General features: G+C 43.1%; 1 protein-coding gene across 1 annotated transcript; it reads left to right on the top strand.

Annotated features, from left to right (window-relative positions):
- The first annotated feature begins 3,046 nt into the window (after positions 1–3,046).
- GRXCR2 (glutaredoxin and cysteine rich domain containing 2) lies at positions 3,047–15,951 on the top strand. The gene is made up of 3 exons (XM_065875451.1): positions 3,047–3,382; positions 9,160–9,381; positions 15,769–15,951. Exons 1-3 carry the CDS (start codon positions 3,047–3,049, stop codon positions 15,949–15,951), a joined length of 741 nt encoding a protein of 246 aa, XP_065731523.1.
- Positions 15,952–16,764: the final 813 nt, after the last annotated feature.

The following is a 16,764-nucleotide window of genomic DNA, read 5'->3' as shown; positions in this document are numbered from 1 at the left end:
AAGTAAGATACGTTTATCATAGTCAAGTAAAATATAATGAAACTGGGAAGGAAAAAATAGTCATTGAGAGTCTTCCACCTGGGGGCAACTCATGCTAATGTTTTGACATTATTTTTCCGATTTATGCGATTATTTTCTCTTTAGTAAGGTTCAAGGATGTGAACAGTTTTAAAGCTTTGGATAATACTGCCAAAATTGTTTTCATTTTGTCAACGTATGCTCCATCTGGATGTGTGTAAGTTGTGACTGTCCTGAAATCACTAACATCTAAAAATGATCAAGTAAGCATGATTGTTTCAAAACTTCCACGAGTTTGGTCTGGCTTGCTGAAAGTCTGTTTGCGAACGTGGGAATGGGTGTAAAAAGTACAAAACAAATGTTACTTGGAAAACTCATTGCCAGCTTTTGATTTCTGCACATGACTAAAGGATTCTTTTTTTCATAGTGAGAATCCTATCCAATTCATTCAGTTGTGTTCATAATTCTGTCTTAATTTAAACTTAACGAATTTTCAAGGTAGCAGAAGCACAATTGTGCAAAATGCATCAATGTATACACTCTGGTTGAAATCTACCCTTTTGAAAGTCTACCTTTTTAATGATGTCTATTCCGTGTTCAGTGCAGAATGCCTATTTACCAGGTAGTCATGGAAGTCCACTCACTGGTCCTCTGGATGAAGATAGGCTATAAGTCACTTACTAATACTTGTTTCTTGGGATAGATAGAAGAAAATGTTCTTCTAGTTAGGGCTTCCTGGTCTTTTTCATGGCATGGTATACTTAGAAAATAATAGTACTTGTTTTTTTACACTGGAGGAAATAGATGAGGCTGATGTCATCTGAGGTGACCACCTGGGAGCCTGGGGCCCCACCTGGCTGTCCTGAGGGCTGAGGGGTCCATGTTTCAGCCTCTTGTCATCCATTCATGGCACATCACAGCCAGCTCTGCATCCTAGGGAACCTATAGGCATGTATCTTCTGATATTATGAAGACATATCTTTCTTTCTTTCTTGTTTTAAGATGTTGTTTCTCTGTGAGTGTGTGTGTGTGTGTGTGTGTGTGTGTGTGTGTACTTAATCTATTCCTTGCATTGATTGCACAGAGACCTTATAACCGGGAAACCCTTTTTTAGTAGAAATGTAGATGTTTTTCTTGACAACTTTCACCTCTTCACTGTTCTCCACAATATGTGCTCATCTCCTGTTCCAAAGTTTTATTTATTAGATTTCTCTCACCTGGAAGTCATTCATTGAATAATTATTAACTGAGTTTTATTAAATACTAGGCATTTTGATAAAAACCAGGGGTAAAGAAATGGTCAAGATAGCGCCTGACTCTGATGTGTTCACAGTTTCATGGAGAACGCAGGGATGGTAAGAGAAAAACTAGAAGCAGTTAATGGTGGTAGGTCCAAAGTCCCATGGCCTTCTCCTCAGGGCAGGTGGGAAGGCTTCCCAGAAGCTGTGACTTTGGAGGTGTGACTTGAAGGATGAGTGAAAGTTTGACATTTCAATCAGGAAACAGTTTGTTCTGGATAGGAGACAGAAAACTGTAGTTTTGAGAAATAGGTGAGATTGTCAGTATGCCTGGAACACAAATTCCAGGCAGCACCTGGAAGAGACAGAGGACAGTCTGGAGGGGAAGACAGGGTTAGGTTTTGAGGAACTTTGCCTGCTGCATGAAGAGTTAGGACGTTATATGCAGGAGAGTGGCATCCGCAGACTTGTGCTTTGGAAGCATAGCTCTGGCATCTATGTGGAGAATGGACTTGTGGATGGGTGGGGAGGTCACCACGAGGCTGCCACAGCTCTGAAAACAGAAGTGATGAGGGCTTGAGCTGGGGCAGGAGAGGTGGGGCTGGATGGAAGAAGGCAGTGGTGATAGAATCCATGGGAATGGCTGCAGAAGTACGGGAGAAATCAGTTTGGGCAACTAAGTCAATGATGATGTCGTTAGCAAAGACTGGGAGAAAGTCTTAACCTCCACCCTGTCAGCTCTTCAAATCCAACTCGTTCTTTTTTTTGCCAATACAAGGGCCCTTCCATTATAAGCCTTCTTCTTCCATCCTTGTCTCCTGAGGGACTGCTCTCTTCCCAGAATAGCTGTTCCGGCAGTTAGCAGTGGACGCTTTGCTCCCTAAGCAGGAAGCTGTTACTCCGTATGTGTTAGGCCTGTTTCCTAAACTGAATTATAGGACTGTCATTCTCAAGCCCCATGTCTTGTGCTTCTCTGATATTCATCCCAGCAACTATCTCACAGTGTGGGCATTTACTAGGTGCTGTCTTCAGTAGGCATTGGGGCTCATGCTGTTCTTGCAGATGAAATCTTAAATATAAAATAGATATAAAGTGAAGGTGCATTGGTTAATGCAGGGGTAGAAGGCTCAGGAGGACCCATGGCTTCTTCCTGTCTAGGGCTCCATGAGACACGGTTTGAAAACTTTCGGCTTGGTGGACTGGTCATGGGTTTTGGAATCAGTTAGAACTGAGTTCGAATCCCTGCTCTGTCACTTGCTGTAATAGAGTAAACTAATGGAGAATCTGCTGGCGCCCACATTTTCCCCTCTGTAAAACACAGATAATAATAGTTTCATTGTAGGTTTATTGTGAGGACAAAGTAAGGTAATGCTTGTAAAAATCTCTGGCACCTATTACATGCTCACTAGGTCATAGTTGTGGGTAAGAATAACAAGACCCTTGCTAACTGATCCCTGCTGCACTGATTACTTGTTCAGCCTAAATAAACCTCCTCATGCTCCTATTAAGAAATGCCAGGGTTGGGGTGAAGGCACGGGCGAGTTTGGGATTCTGAGAGGACCCAGTCGTGTCTTATGCTCCGCCCACTCCATAGACCCGCAGCAGCCTGCCTCGGCATGAAGGCCTATCAATATTTAACGTGCAGGTGTCAGTTGCTGTAAACCGAGCATACCCCAGCACCAGCTTGAATTAATCATATGCAGGAGAGAAAATAAAATGCCTTTTTCTCAGAGCCCCAAGTTTCACTGGCTACACCAAAGCCTGGAAACCACAAGGTGAACCTTCTGCTGATGGAGGACCCTGCGAAGAAGCTGAACCAGAAGAGTGACGGCAAACCCCGGAAAGTACGATTTAAAATCTCTTCCTCCTACAGTGGCCGGGTGTTGAAGCAGGTCTTTGAGGATGGGCAGGAATTAGAGTCGCCAAAGGAGGAGTACCCTCACAGTTTCCTCCAAGAGTCCCTTGAACCAATGGATGGTGTTTATGGGTCTGGGGAAGCCCCCAAACCCCGGTCGTACTCCCCTAAGCTGACTGCTCAGAGGATCAGCGTGTTTCGAGAGGGTAGTGCCTACACCTTGGCGAGCAGCCAGCCTTTCTTCAATGATTACAAGGCGAATGACCGTAAGGTTGGTATTGCCCATGGTGTATAAGCTTTAAGGACTAAAATGTGGTTAGAGAAACACCTGAATTGTTCAGATTTGTATCTCGCTCCTACTCTGGTACTGACCAGAGCTATAGGTGCACCAAATGTCAAGCCGCTCTCAGAATAATATTTCTGGGATGAAAATAACATTCTTGTTGACTACCTATTGGAAAGTGCAATATGCATAGCTAGTATTCAAATTCCATCCAGGGTAGCAAATTGTAATTGGGTCTTTGGCTGGGCAATCTTGGTAAGTAAATGAAATAGAGATGCAGCGGTTTTCAGGTTGCCGGTCTGCCGTTTTAGAAAATTATAGGACAACGAGTTGTTCTTTTTCCTGAAAGAGCTAAGTGCTTGAAGGGGCTTATTTTATTCCAGCCAATTATTCAGCTTGTGGTTTATCCATGTCTTCTTTTATTTCTTATCTCCCTCCTGCTGCCTGCTTTTTTGTTTGTTTATTTATTTATTTTGCCTTTCCATTGCTTGTTAACATGAATGCTGGGTAGTTGGAGTCCTGGGAAGAAATGGTGAAAAGCAAATCAGCCAGAGGAAATGTTACATGGGAAGACATTTGAGCTAATATTTCACTTGAAACATGTATTTTATCTGTGAATTTCAGTTATCTTCTCCAGTACCATGGATAATCAAAAGCCCATACATGATCTTCTTTGAAGTTAGAAGAACCTGGAAAATATTCGCTGATTTCCAAAAACAGAGATGTGTATATGCTCTCTGCCAGTAGGGCCATGAATGCCTTAAAAAAAAAAAAAAAAAAAAAAAGAGTGAATACAATGATATAATGTACCAGGTTTTTAATGAATAGCACACCAGGATATGTTTTCATATTTAAAGTGTGAAATTCAGATAATTACTCTCTAATCATTTTTATTGTTCGTTTCCTAAGGGAACAGATTATACATCTATAGCAGACAAATGTATTGGCCTTGCTGGCATTGGTAAAAGTGTAATTATGGGCATGTCCACATTTATCAAAGATAATACCAGGTTTCTTTTTGATATTAAAGGGGGCTGGAATGAACAATCCCTCATGTTAGTGGAGTGACTTATGCATTACAAAGCACTATCACATTCTATCTCATTGAGTCTTCTTCACAACCTTGAGGAGAAAGGCAAAGTATGGTATTTTCCATTTTGCAAGTGAGGAAAGTTGAGTTCCAAGTTGTAAAGGACCCACCCAATATTATAGGGTCATTAGGTGTAGAGTCGGAATAAGAACCCAGGTCTTCTGATTCCTCATGCCCTTGGCCCTATGCAATGTTCCTTTTAAGAGAATAAGGCCATTAATAATAGTGATGATGATGATAATAATAGTCACCATTTATCAAGTGCTTATTACATCCTAGGTACTTTGTTATATCCTGTACTTACAGGATTTCTTTTTAACTAAACCTCATTTGTAGCTTTAGAATTTATAAAGTCATAGTTTATACGAACCTTGTACAAGGCCATGGTTTATAATGTTGGACTTCTTGACCTTCATCAGTCATGTGTCATACTTGGCATTTATGTAAAAGTATGATTAGGCATGGACTTGCTAAAACCAGCTACCGGAGTCTTCCTCGCAGCACGGCACAGTGGTTTTAAACATAGTACTCTAGAGACAAGGTTCAGGGTTTGATTTCTGCTTCATCCGGTTATCCTTGTTTTCTTTGTTGCCTGAACAAATGCCCCATCCCACTGCTAGGCCGCCTCTGGTGTGAGAGTGATCAGGATGGATTCGTGCAGCTCCACCCACTGAAACAGGTTGTCAGTGCGGTACTTAGGAAAAATAAGGAAATGAGAGCTGGGACGTCATGATTTTTCAATAGTGAATCCAACTGTAAAATAACCCTTAGTAAACATTGGCTTTGCAGCAACACTGGGTAGCAGTGAAACACAATAATTAAAAGTAAGGGCTCTGAACTTGAACAGATATCTGTACACCAGTGTTCATAGCAGCATAATTGCCCATAGGTGGAAACAACCCAAATATTCGTCAATAGGTGACTGAACAAACAAAACGTGGTATATACATACCGTAGAATATTATTCAGCCTTAAAAGGAAGGAAATTCTGATACACATTATAACATGCCTGAACCTTGAAGACCTTGAGCTAAGTGCAATAAGCCGGTCACAAAAAGATAGTTGTATGATTCCACTTTCATGAGGTACTAGCATAGTCTAATTTACAGAGACAGAAAGCAGAATGGTGTTCGCCAGGGGTTGGGGAGAGGAGAAGGTGGAGTTTTAACTGAAGAGTTTCAGTGTGGGAATAAGGAAACGTTCTGGAGACACGTGGTGGAGAGGGTTGCACGATAATGTGAATGTACTGAGGTCCCCGAACTGAACCTTAAGAAGGTTAAAGTGGTAACTTTTATGTTATGTATATTTTACCACAATAAAATAATAATCATAAAAAGCAAGGCTCTGGTGTCAATTAAACCTGGACTTGATGTCCGTTCTACCCACTTACTCTGTGAGCTTGAGCAAGCCACTTAACCTTGTGATAATAAAAGTACCTACTTTCAAAGATTATCATGGTGATTAAAAATATATGACAGGGGCTTCCCTGGTGGCGCAGTGGTTGCGAGTCCGCCTGCCGATGCAGGGGACGTGGGTTCGTGCCCCGGTCCGGGAAGATTCCCACGTGCCGTGGAGTGGCTGGGCCCGTGAGCCGCGTCCGGAGCCTGTGCTCCGCAATGGGAGAGGCCACAACAGTAAGAGGCCCACGTACTGCAAAAAAAAAAAAAAAAAAAAATATATATATGACATTAAAAGTACTTAGCATTGTGGCACATTGTATATGCTACCTACCATTGTGATAATGACCAGGCTCTTACCTAGGAAATATGGAGTCTTTTAAAATTTCATGTGATGGATAGAGAAAGTGGTTATAAACAATCAGATATTTTAAGGAATTGAAACTGACTAAAATTTATAAGTTTCATTAAAAAAATGAAAGGGAAAGGAAGAAGGAATGTAACATTTATTGAACAGGTACTTTGTGGAAATTATGCAATTTTATCTTCACAGTAACTCTGTGAGAGTTTTACAAATTGGAAAAACAAGTTTATAGGGCTTAAAAAAACTTGCAAATCTCACACAGTTTGACAGATTTAAAATTTGAACTCAGGTCTGCCTACCTCTAAAGCCCATTGAGTTTCTGGTACCCACTAGGCATGTCTGCATTTAAACACAGAGCAGTGGAAAGGTTTCATGGTCCCTGAATGGCAATTCCCAGTCCTGTTGCTTTTGACATCAGAGTATTTATGAATGTTTAATCACATAAGTTGCCATTCCGGGCGTTGGAAGGACACAAAAAATTCCTGGCTCCATCCTGGTCCTCTATAATGTAAGAGTGGGTATTCCTCACAGGCAATTGGGTGTAACTGGATAATGTGAACTTTAGTTACACCCAGAGAGTTTCCTTAGACACAAGGAAGAACTTGGCTGTCAGGGTGACTGAAACTTAAACACACCTTAAAGGTGATTTGGGACCCTCCATCTTTGGAGTATCTTAAAAATAAATTTACTATCCTGGGTATCTCAGATGCTGACCAGCTTAGAGAGGCAGGATGTTGGACCAGATGACTGCAATTTTTTTTTTTTTTGTATATTGAGAATTTTGCCTTGAAAAAACCAGCCCTATGTGTGAAAAAAGCTTCCTAGTAACTGAACCTCTTTGGCTATTACTGGAAAGAGATATGGAACCTTCCAAAAGTGCCACCATCTTTATCTTCTGATGCTCAGAAACTGATAGTCCAGAGTGTGAAACAGGAACCCAGCATGCATCAAACAGTAGGAAATGGAAGCTGCCACATGATCTCCTGAAGAGAGGGAGAGAATACAGGGCCAGGCAGGAAGCTTGTGGCTCCGTAAATAATTATTGAAAACTCCATGGGTGTTTCAAGGAAGGGGACCTGAAGATTGAAGTCCTGCTCAAGCCAGCCTGTGACTGAATGCCTGATGGCTTTAAATAGGAGACTGATTAACTGTGGCATCTAAATAAATTTGGTTTATACAGTTCTGTAAAAGCAGGGCCAGATATTTCACGCTGGGGAATGTAGTCGTGTAGCATGATTGTACGTGCACTACTAAAGGAGTTTTTAATACTAGTGGCAGTAACAGTGCCCATCACTTGCATCGTATCTTCAGCTTTTGCAAACTCTTACATATTCTTCATTGCACCCTCGCCCCTAGACGTTGATATAATTAGCCTCAGGGATGAGAGTCAAAATATTTAAGCCCAGGAACACTGCTCAGTCAGCACAGAAGCCAGCAGAGTGCTGGGGCAGGGTCCTGAGACTGGGGTCTTAAGCATTAATGTCTACACTGCCGGGTTTGGGGATGTGAGAGGCTCCCTGAGGAGAGAGGCTGGGGAAACAGGAAGGCTCTCAGGAGTATCAGGACAGCACCTGATTACCACCCAGTATGGGAATATTCATATATTTTAATAAGTAATTTGTCTCTGGTGGTGCCCATCAGTTGGATGTCAACCCATTTGCGTGAGCAAATAGGTTCTGAGAGGCCAAATGGCTCTCCCCATCTCACAACTGGTGGACAGTGGAACTGGGATCTAGTGTTGTTTCCCCCCAAGCTATCCTAGCTCTGCGAAACATTTCCTCCCCAGGCTTCTCTACTGCATTGTAGTATTGCCCAAGTTGTTTCTCAGCAAATGATGAAGTAACACATGATAAATCCATACAAGGGAACATAGGCTATTAATAATTATGCTATAGAAGTACATTTATTGACATAAAAAATTTTCATATTATATGAATAATGAACACACACACACACACACACACATCTTATCTGGTGGTTGTGGGGAATGTTTGTGAATACTACAGTACAGGTGTTAAGAATATGGTCCTTAGGGTGAGACAGACCTGGGTTTGAATCCTGGCCACAAACCCTGAGTAACTCTGTAAACGTGGAAGACTCTTAACCACACTGAACCTCAGTCTCCTTCTCTGTAAAATGTAGAAATCATAGCATCTACCTCATAGGGATGTTTGGGAGGGAAGTGAGGTAATGTTTGTAAAATGCTTAGTATGAAGCCTGACCCAAAATAAATGCTATCCCCTATAATAATAATAATAGTAGTAATTCAATAAATTGTGTCTACTGTTATTAGTTATGCATAAAAATGTTGGAGAGAGATTTATTTATTTTTTTAAAAATACAGTCACTTTATTGATTTCTTACAATCAAATACTGCCAACTAGAATTACTTGCATTCATGCATCATTAAAAACAAAAAGATATTTCCTTGGTATTTTCAAATGATGCATTATACAATAAACAAAAAAAAGTTAGAACTTAAAAGGCACCCTGATTAATTATGTAAACTGGTAATTTTTTTTTAAAAAAAGCATAACTAGTAATTTGGTTGCTGAGAGATTTATTTTTTAAAAGCTTTCCTTTGTATGCATTAAGCACTCACTGTGCCCAGCCCTGCACCAGATCCCATGGTATGTAGTAGGAATAGAAGCTCTGGACCCTGTCCTGCAGAGTCCTACATTCTAGTTACATGATTAATTCAGCTTTGGCTGGTTACCATCAACAGGAAGAAAGAAGCTGGTGTTCAGGGTTTTCAGACCGAGCAAAGAAACCAGAGAACGAACTGTAGCTTTGGGCTGTGATGGGATCCCTAGTGCCAGACCATATCTCTCTTTCCCGGGATGTGGAAGAGGTTCTGCAGCCCTGTACTTGGTGACTCCTGGTGAATCACCATGCTCATTCTTCATTTCTCTAGTCCCCACCTATTATAGATTTTGGAAAGATAATCATCTACACGAATAACCTGAAAATCATTCGAACTCCAATGGACAAGAGAGATTTCATGAGGAAAATGCTCCAGAAGGAAGAGGAGGCTGAGGAAGAGTCTCTGATGAGCAAAGAAGAAATCTATGGAGACCAGAACGATGGGCCTTTGGCAGAGACGGGAGGCACCTTCCCCCATAACCAGTACCCACAGGTATGTCAGAACGGTTCACTGCCCTGTGCAGAGCTGGCCCTATAGCCGTGGTCTCCAAATTGTTTTCACTGTGCACTATTTAAGTAAGAACTTTTGAATGTGAATACTTATGTCTAAATGTTAAAGATGTTGAGGAATTTTATTATATTCTCGTGGTTTATCACATTTTATTGTTAGCAATAATAGTGATAAGCCCATATTTCAAATACTCATAATTTGAATTATTTTGAATGATTTAAGATCTGATTAGGAACTTATTGTTTTCCCTTTGCTTTGAGGCTTAGAACAGCTTGTTCTAGAGATGGAAAAAATCAGCTCTGTCCTTTTCTTATGGGTTTGCTTGTGCTCCTATTACTGTTGGTAATCCTCAGCCCACAGTTTCCTTGAAGAAATCTAATAAATCTACTTGTCTTCAGAGTTTGTGGAGATTAGTTTAGTTAAAACTAAGCAATATCATCTGTAAATCCACTAGACCAGACACTAGTGAACCACATGTTGTAATATGCTGAAAGTGAACGAATGAGCAGGGTCGTCATTGTCACTTTATGTAAAGTGAGGTCACTTTACATCATGTATACAACAGGGTCCCTTGGGTACCACCTATGTTAAGTGACTGCCCAACTTAGGGTGCTGGTGTCACCTAGTTTATTAAAAATCAATAGAACCATTTCTTATGAAGATATTATTAAAGCTTAATTCTTGTTTTGTTTTCTTTAGATAAAAAATAAATATAGATAGTACGAATGTTTTTTCTCCCCACACGTTTCAGAGGTGTGCACACCCCACCTTGCTCAGACATGCTCAGACAAGCGGGAAGGTGATGACATTCGTTAGTTCACAGTATGGGGTTGAGGGGGAGAAAAGCAATTTTGGTGAATTTAAGCTAAGAGAGTAAAAGCTTGGAAAGCAGCAGAAATGAATTTTTCCCTCTTTAGATTCCATCTCTTGGGACTTGAAGCTGAACCTCCCATGGGTTAGCGTGACAAAATGGGCCAGGGACTTCCTCGCACTTGAGTGATGTCAAGGGAATGAGAAAGCCATGACCGGACTCCAGTTCTCCTCAGAACCATTCCTGTCTCTTTCCGACCTGATCTCACACTTGATAAAATATAGTTGAAATGCAAATCTGATCATGCCATCCCTTACTCACAGCACCCCCCCACCCCACCCCGCTGCCAAAAGAAAACAACTTTCAGTAGGCTCTTATCACTTGGGATAAAACCAAAACTCTTCACTTGTTCTAGAAAGCACTGTGTGGACTGGCTTCTTCAGCCTCATCTCTTACACATCTCTGCTCATTCTCTCTGCCCTAGACACACTGCCCATCTGGCTACCCCTCAGATGTTCTTTGCTCTGTCCTGCCAGAGGCAACTTCCCTGTGCCTAGAATATTCTCCAGACTCCCTACCTCCTTGCCCACAGATCTCGGTGGAGGCATCACTTCCACAGAGAGGCCTCCCCTGGTTTCCATGAGGATAAAATCCCATGAGGATAAAAATCCACAAGGATGGACCCCTCAAGGCACCTCCCCCTCCCCATGCACATGTAATCTTACATTTATTTGTGTGATTCTTTGGTTAATGTTTGCTCTTACCCACTAGGATTTGGTCTCTATTAGGTCAGGGGGCATGTTTATGTTGGGTGTAACATAGTAGTTCCAATGCCAAAAAAATAGAGCCTGGAATATAATAGCTGCTCAGTAAATATTAGGTAAATGTTTGTGGAAAGAATACTGGAATTTGGAATGAAAGTGCCAACTGATAAGAAATATTCTGCCTCTGCCTTCTCTCACTTTCTACAAAGCACTATTCAGAGCCTAGCATAGCAGCAGTCAGACAGCTAAACTTTGTGATCCAAAGCATTACCGTCCCACTTTAAAATTCATTAATTCTATCGTTTTCCATACCATATTGTAACTTGGAGCATGCATTTTCAGAAGAGGACCAGAAATGCAGGTCACATTGCAGGCCTGAATGAAAAAGCAACAACAAGCCTGCTATGACAATTACCTTTAAATTCGATTTGGAGAGAACTGTGTTTTTTAGCTATAATGCCGTAAACCAAGACAGAGGTATGCAGCAGAAAGTTGCTGTGAAAGGTTATACTGCACTTGCCTGTCCTTTAAGCTCTATTTTATTTTATTTATTTATAATTAATTAATTGATTGATTGATTTTTGCCTGCATTGAGTCTTCATTGTTGCACGCGGGCTTTCTTTTTTTAGTTGTGGCGAGCAGGGGCCACTCTTCATTGTGGTGCATGGGCTTCTCATTGCAGTGGCTTCTCTTGTTGTGGAGCACGGGCTCTAGGCACGTGGGCCTTAGTAGTTGAGCACTCGGGCTTCAGTAGCTGTGGCTTGCAGCCTCTAGAGCACAGCCTCAGTAGTTGTGGTGCATGGGCTTAGGTGCTCCACGGCATGTGGGATCTTCCCAGACCAGGGCTCGAACCCATGTCCCCTGCATTGGCAGGCGGATTCGTAACCACTGCGCCACCAGGGAAGTCCCTAAGCTCTGTTTGAAATTGCTATTTGTTTGCCCCATCCCTCATGCAGTAAATGCCCAGACAACTTTTATTCTAAAACAGAGGGTCAGAGAACATCAAGGAGCCCATTCTGACCAAGAGACTCTTTGTTGTGTTATATGGAACAGGGAAACAGTAGGACCTTGATGAAAGAGCAGGGAGGGCTAAAAGCCAGGCCATGCTTGAACGTCTGTATTAACTATAAAAGAAAAGGAGAGGAATAATTGAATTGAGCCACAATGAAAAGTAGAAGGGGAAAAGTCTGACCCTGTATTCAGTGGATTTGAGACCATAAGTCATCTGGGCTTCTTTATGCTTTAGGTGATCTTACCTTTGAAACAGAATAATGATAATAATAATAACTGCCATTTTTTGAGGGTTCATGTTAGCCAGGCTCCATGCCCAGTGCTTTCCATGCAGTAGTCCGTTTCATTCTCACAAGGACTCTGTGAGGTGGGTATTATCTGTAGTCCCATTCTGCAGCTGGGGAAACTAAGGCCCAGAGAAGTTGAGTAACTCGCCAGAGGTCACCAGAGTCAGTAGTCAAACCCGGGTCCATCTGACTACCAATCTCATGGTCTTAATCACTCTGCTGATCGGCCTCCAGATTGGTGCTGGTTACCATCTTCAGGGCCACGCAAGCCTTTGAGTCTCTGATGAAAGCTGGGACCCCTTTTCTCAGTCATGGAGCTAATGAGAGTTGGTTTGGGCAGGTTGTTGGGTTCTCGAACCTAAGTCACTCTGTGCAGCGATGTTCTATATCTTCTTACTAAATGTCTTCTGGGAAGAATTTTTAAAAATATTGAGACTGGTACGCAGACGCTGATATCATACATGCCTTATATAGAGTAGAGGCTCAATAAATACCTGTTGAGTTAACTGAATGATTAAAAAGAGCATATTGAGAGCAAACAGTTGGAGGAAGGTTGGTAACTTAGGATAAGAATGGAAACCCCAGGGCTTCCCTGGTGGCGCGGTGGTTGGGAGTCTGCCTGCCGATGCAGGGGACACGGGTTCGTGCCCTGGTCTGGGAAGATCCCACATGCCGCAGAGCGGCTGGGCCCGTGAGCCATGGCCGCTGAGCCTGCGCGTCTGGAGCCTGTGCTCCGTGACGGGAGAGGCCACAACAGTGAGAGGCCTGCGTACCGCAAAAAAAAAAAAAAGAATGGAAACTCCAGTGAAACCTCTAACAATGTGTCATATAACCATGTGACATGCGACGAAATTTGATTGATGATTTGTTCTTGTTCTTTATGGCAGGCTCACCAGGTCATTTCACTAATCTTTCAATATCTTGCCTGGCATTCTATGCAAATAATTTTTGGATCACATGTGTAACATTATGGTAGGATTTTACTGTATTTTCTTTGACAACATTGACTCATATCATTAAAATCTCAGTGGGATCAAGTGCAAAACAAAAACATGATGGATTTGGCAGAAAAATGGACATGGCAATTTGCTTTAAGAATATTTTGGCAAATATATTTATTCTGCATACTTTAAGGGAAGAAAACCAATTTCCCCATTGTTAACATATCAGAATATGGCAACAATCAGTAAAATAGTAACAAAAGGGGACATGGACATCATTTGGGATTTTGTCAGCTGGAAAATGACCTCCATTCCCTACATCTAGAATAAATACAATTTAATACCTACTTAGGCACTTTGCAGTGCGATGGGGCTGTTTTTAGAACATAGGCCTCCCTTTTCAGAGATGATTTTTATTCTTAGGTTACAAAAGAAAGCTGTGTTAGCTGGTTGAGGCACCCGGTGAACTCCGGCTGTCTTGTTAGTTCCTAGAATTTAAGAACACTAAGGGATCTCCAGACGTCATTGTTTTGTTTGTTTATTCATTCAGCAAGTATGTGAACAGCAAATATTGTGCCAGGTACTACACTAGATGTCAGGAAGTGATGGGGAGAGGCACGAGCCCAGAACACTTCCTGTCTAGTCAGCAGGAACTTTCAGGGGAGTGTGAGACCTGCCAGGCTAGGGGCAGTAGAGGTGGGGTGGGACTCCTGGTCCAGAGGTACGAGTGGGCAAGGCTTCCCGGAGGAAGTGCTGCTAAGCTGACATCTGAGAACAGGTAGGAGCTGGTTGGGTTGAGAGTGGGGAAAGTTTTCCTCGACACCAGCTAGAGAGAGACCTAAGGATGAGAGCCTGATGTGAGAAGTAACTGACAATGTACATCAGCTAAGGAGATTTTTTTTTCAATAAATTTATTTATTTATCTATCTTTGGCTGTGTTGGGTCTTCATTGCTGCACGCGGGCTTTCTCTAGTTGCAGTGAGCAGTGGCTATTCATCGTTGCGGTGCGTGGGCTTTTCATTGCGGTGGCTTCTCTTGTTGTGGAGCACGGACTCTAGGCGTGCGGGCTCAGTAGTTATGGCGCACGGGCTTAGTTGCTCTGTGGCGTGTGGGATCTTCCCGGACCAGGGCTCGAACCCGTGTCCCCTGCAGTGGCAGGCAGATTCTTAACCACTGAGCCACCAGGGAAGTCCCGGGGATTGGGTTTTAACCTGAAGTTTATCTGGCGGGCAGGTGTTCATTACAAGGTTTCTTGGGTGCTTTCTATGTGGCAATCACAACTGTAGGTTCATGAGATTGGTATCCATGGTGAGAACATCCCCCAAGCCCGGAGGCAGGGACTATGCTGAGTTGATGCCAGAATCGATAGGTGTCTGGATGGGGATTGTGGTTGTGGAGGGGAAACTGAAGAGATCTGAGAGATGTTCAAAAGGTGAAATGGACAGGAACTGGTGCTGAATCTACCTGGTATCGACCTGGTATTACCCCTTATTTCACAGAAGGTTCGTGGTCTGTGCACAGTCATTGCATGGCAGCGCAAAATTGCCAGTTTCCTTGAGATGTCTTAGGGGAAGAGCACAGCGATAGCCAAGAGGCATAGTCTGGTGTCCCTGGCAGGAGGGGACAAGGCTTAGAAGTAAACTAACTTTAACGGAGAACCTATAATATGCCAGATAATATATTAGGGCATTTACATATACTCTCTCATTTAATATTCCAGCTACTCAGAGAGGTAAGCAATATCCCTCCCAGATCACAGGTAAAGAAACTGAGATTTAGGGAGGTTAGGGGAACCGTCCCAGATGCACAGTTGTTGTCAGAGGCAGGCCTCAGCTCCAGGCTGCTGACTCCAGAGCCGAGCTCTTAATCACAGGGCCTTTTCATGGCTCTCCAAGAGCATAAAGATAAAAGTTCTGTAGGAACTCAGAGCTACGCTCCAAAGGATTGCAACATCCATTCATCCATCCCCTCAGTCACACAGAACAATCCTGGGCACCTACTGCTGGGCGACTCCGATGAGGACTGCATGATCTCTGGCGCCCGACCCCCTGGGACCCAAGCCTGCCTCCTTGTCTTCAAGCTGTGTGACCACTGGCACAGAGAGAGCTCTTAGAACAGAGCCCAGGGAATTCCCTGGCAGTCCAGTGGTTAGGACTCTGCCCTCTCACTGCCGAGGGCTCGGGTACAGCGCCTGACACCTCCCAGGTGTTTCACAAGTGTTGACTATTAGTTTGGCAATGAGGAACATTAAGTCCTGCCCTTATGGGCACAGAAATAATGTGTCAGATGGTGACAAGAGAGACGAAAAAGGTCAAGTTGTGGAGTGCACGGCCTGGTGGCAGGAGTTGCTGTCTTAGAGAGGTCCATCAGGGAAATCTCCGAGAAAGTGCTGAGCTTATTCTGTGCCTCTGGCCAGGTCCCTCGTTGGCACGTGTGGGACGCATTTTCCTCTAATTCTGCCCCAGCCTCTGCAGGCTCCCAGTGCTATTTTGACCTGTGTGTGAACAATGGATTTGGACTGCTGCTGTAACTTAACCCTGACCTGTCTCTTGCAGGAAGGGGAACTTCCCGAGGACAACTGTTTTCACTGCCGAGGATCGGGCAGTGCCACCTGCTCTCTGTGCCACGGCAGCAAGTTCTCGATGCTGGCCAACAGATTTAAGGAGTCCTATCGGGCCCTGCGGTGCCCTGCCTGCAATGAGAATGGCCTGCAGCCTTGCCAGATTTGCAATCAATAGCCCGTGGCTTTGTATGTCCGCTTTTATCGCATCCTCCCTAAAGCTATTTGTAATCAACTGCCCCTCCTCCACCTTCTTCTCCCTCTCCCAGCAAGGAAGCCACCGTGGCTGCCATCACTTCCTCCACTGGCACAACTCAGTTACTCGATGATATTTCGTGAGGCTCCATGTGGGTCTAAGTGGCAGAGGCATTTTTGAATTAGAATCTGCTTTGAAACTGGTTCTCAAGTGATCCTTCCAGGACTTGTGTGCATGTATCTCACTTGACTTAGCTCAGGTTTCTCCTGGCACAAGTGGACAAATAAATGTACAATTCAGGCAGCAGGCTGAAGTCATTTCCCGGTTGGGAGTTATTTGAAAAATTATGCAGAGAGAAAGGAATAAAAAAAGGCAGGTTTCTGAACTGCATTCTTGTTGCTTATAATGCATTTCACACAGTTATTGGTCAAATTGCATTTTTAATTAAGCAGAGGAGGAAAGGGAGGCCCAATGTTGAATGCACTAGCAGGCCGCTGAAAACAAAACAAGATGTGTTTGCTTCTTGCTGAAGAGAGGCAAGCTGAGGAGCCCCTTTTTTTCAAAGTCCTGAGTCTCTCCTGTGTGATGTGCTTGGGTAATATGCATGCAGGCAATGAGCAATGCTACTTCTTAGGACAAGATGAGATAAGACATTTCTGTGCGCCTCTACACTACTGAGGTTATAAGCCAAGTCAAAGCTATTTATGATAAATTTGGTGCTTAAGTATATGGGTGTGTGTGATAACGACTTCTTCCAGCCCCCAAATTATTACCAAAAGAATGCATTTATTTTAA

This window comes from Phocoena phocoena, chromosome 3, assembly GCF_963924675.1.
Source record: "Phocoena phocoena chromosome 3, mPhoPho1.1, whole genome shotgun sequence".
NCBI classification, from domain to species: Eukaryota; Metazoa; Chordata; class Mammalia; order Artiodactyla; family Phocoenidae; genus Phocoena; species Phocoena phocoena.
The sequence above is the reverse complement of the archived record's forward strand: the minus strand, read 5'-3'. Positions and strand labels throughout refer to the sequence as shown.

What these genes read in the sequence shown, in the direction of transcription:
- GRXCR2 (XM_065875451.1), top strand. Translation starts at nt 3,047, where the DNA reads ATGGAGGACCCTGCGAAGAAGCTGAACCAGAAGAGTGACGGCAAACCC. An exon ending in ACAAGGCGAATGACCGTAAG is followed by an intron (nt 3,383 to 9,159) that starts GTTGGTATTGCC and finishes TCATTTCTCTAG; the next exon opens with TCCCCACCTATTATAGATTT. An exon ending in CCCATAACCAGTACCCACAG is followed by an intron (nt 9,382 to 15,768) that starts GTATGTCAGAAC and finishes TGTCTCTTGCAG; the next exon opens with GAAGGGGAACTTCCCGAGGA.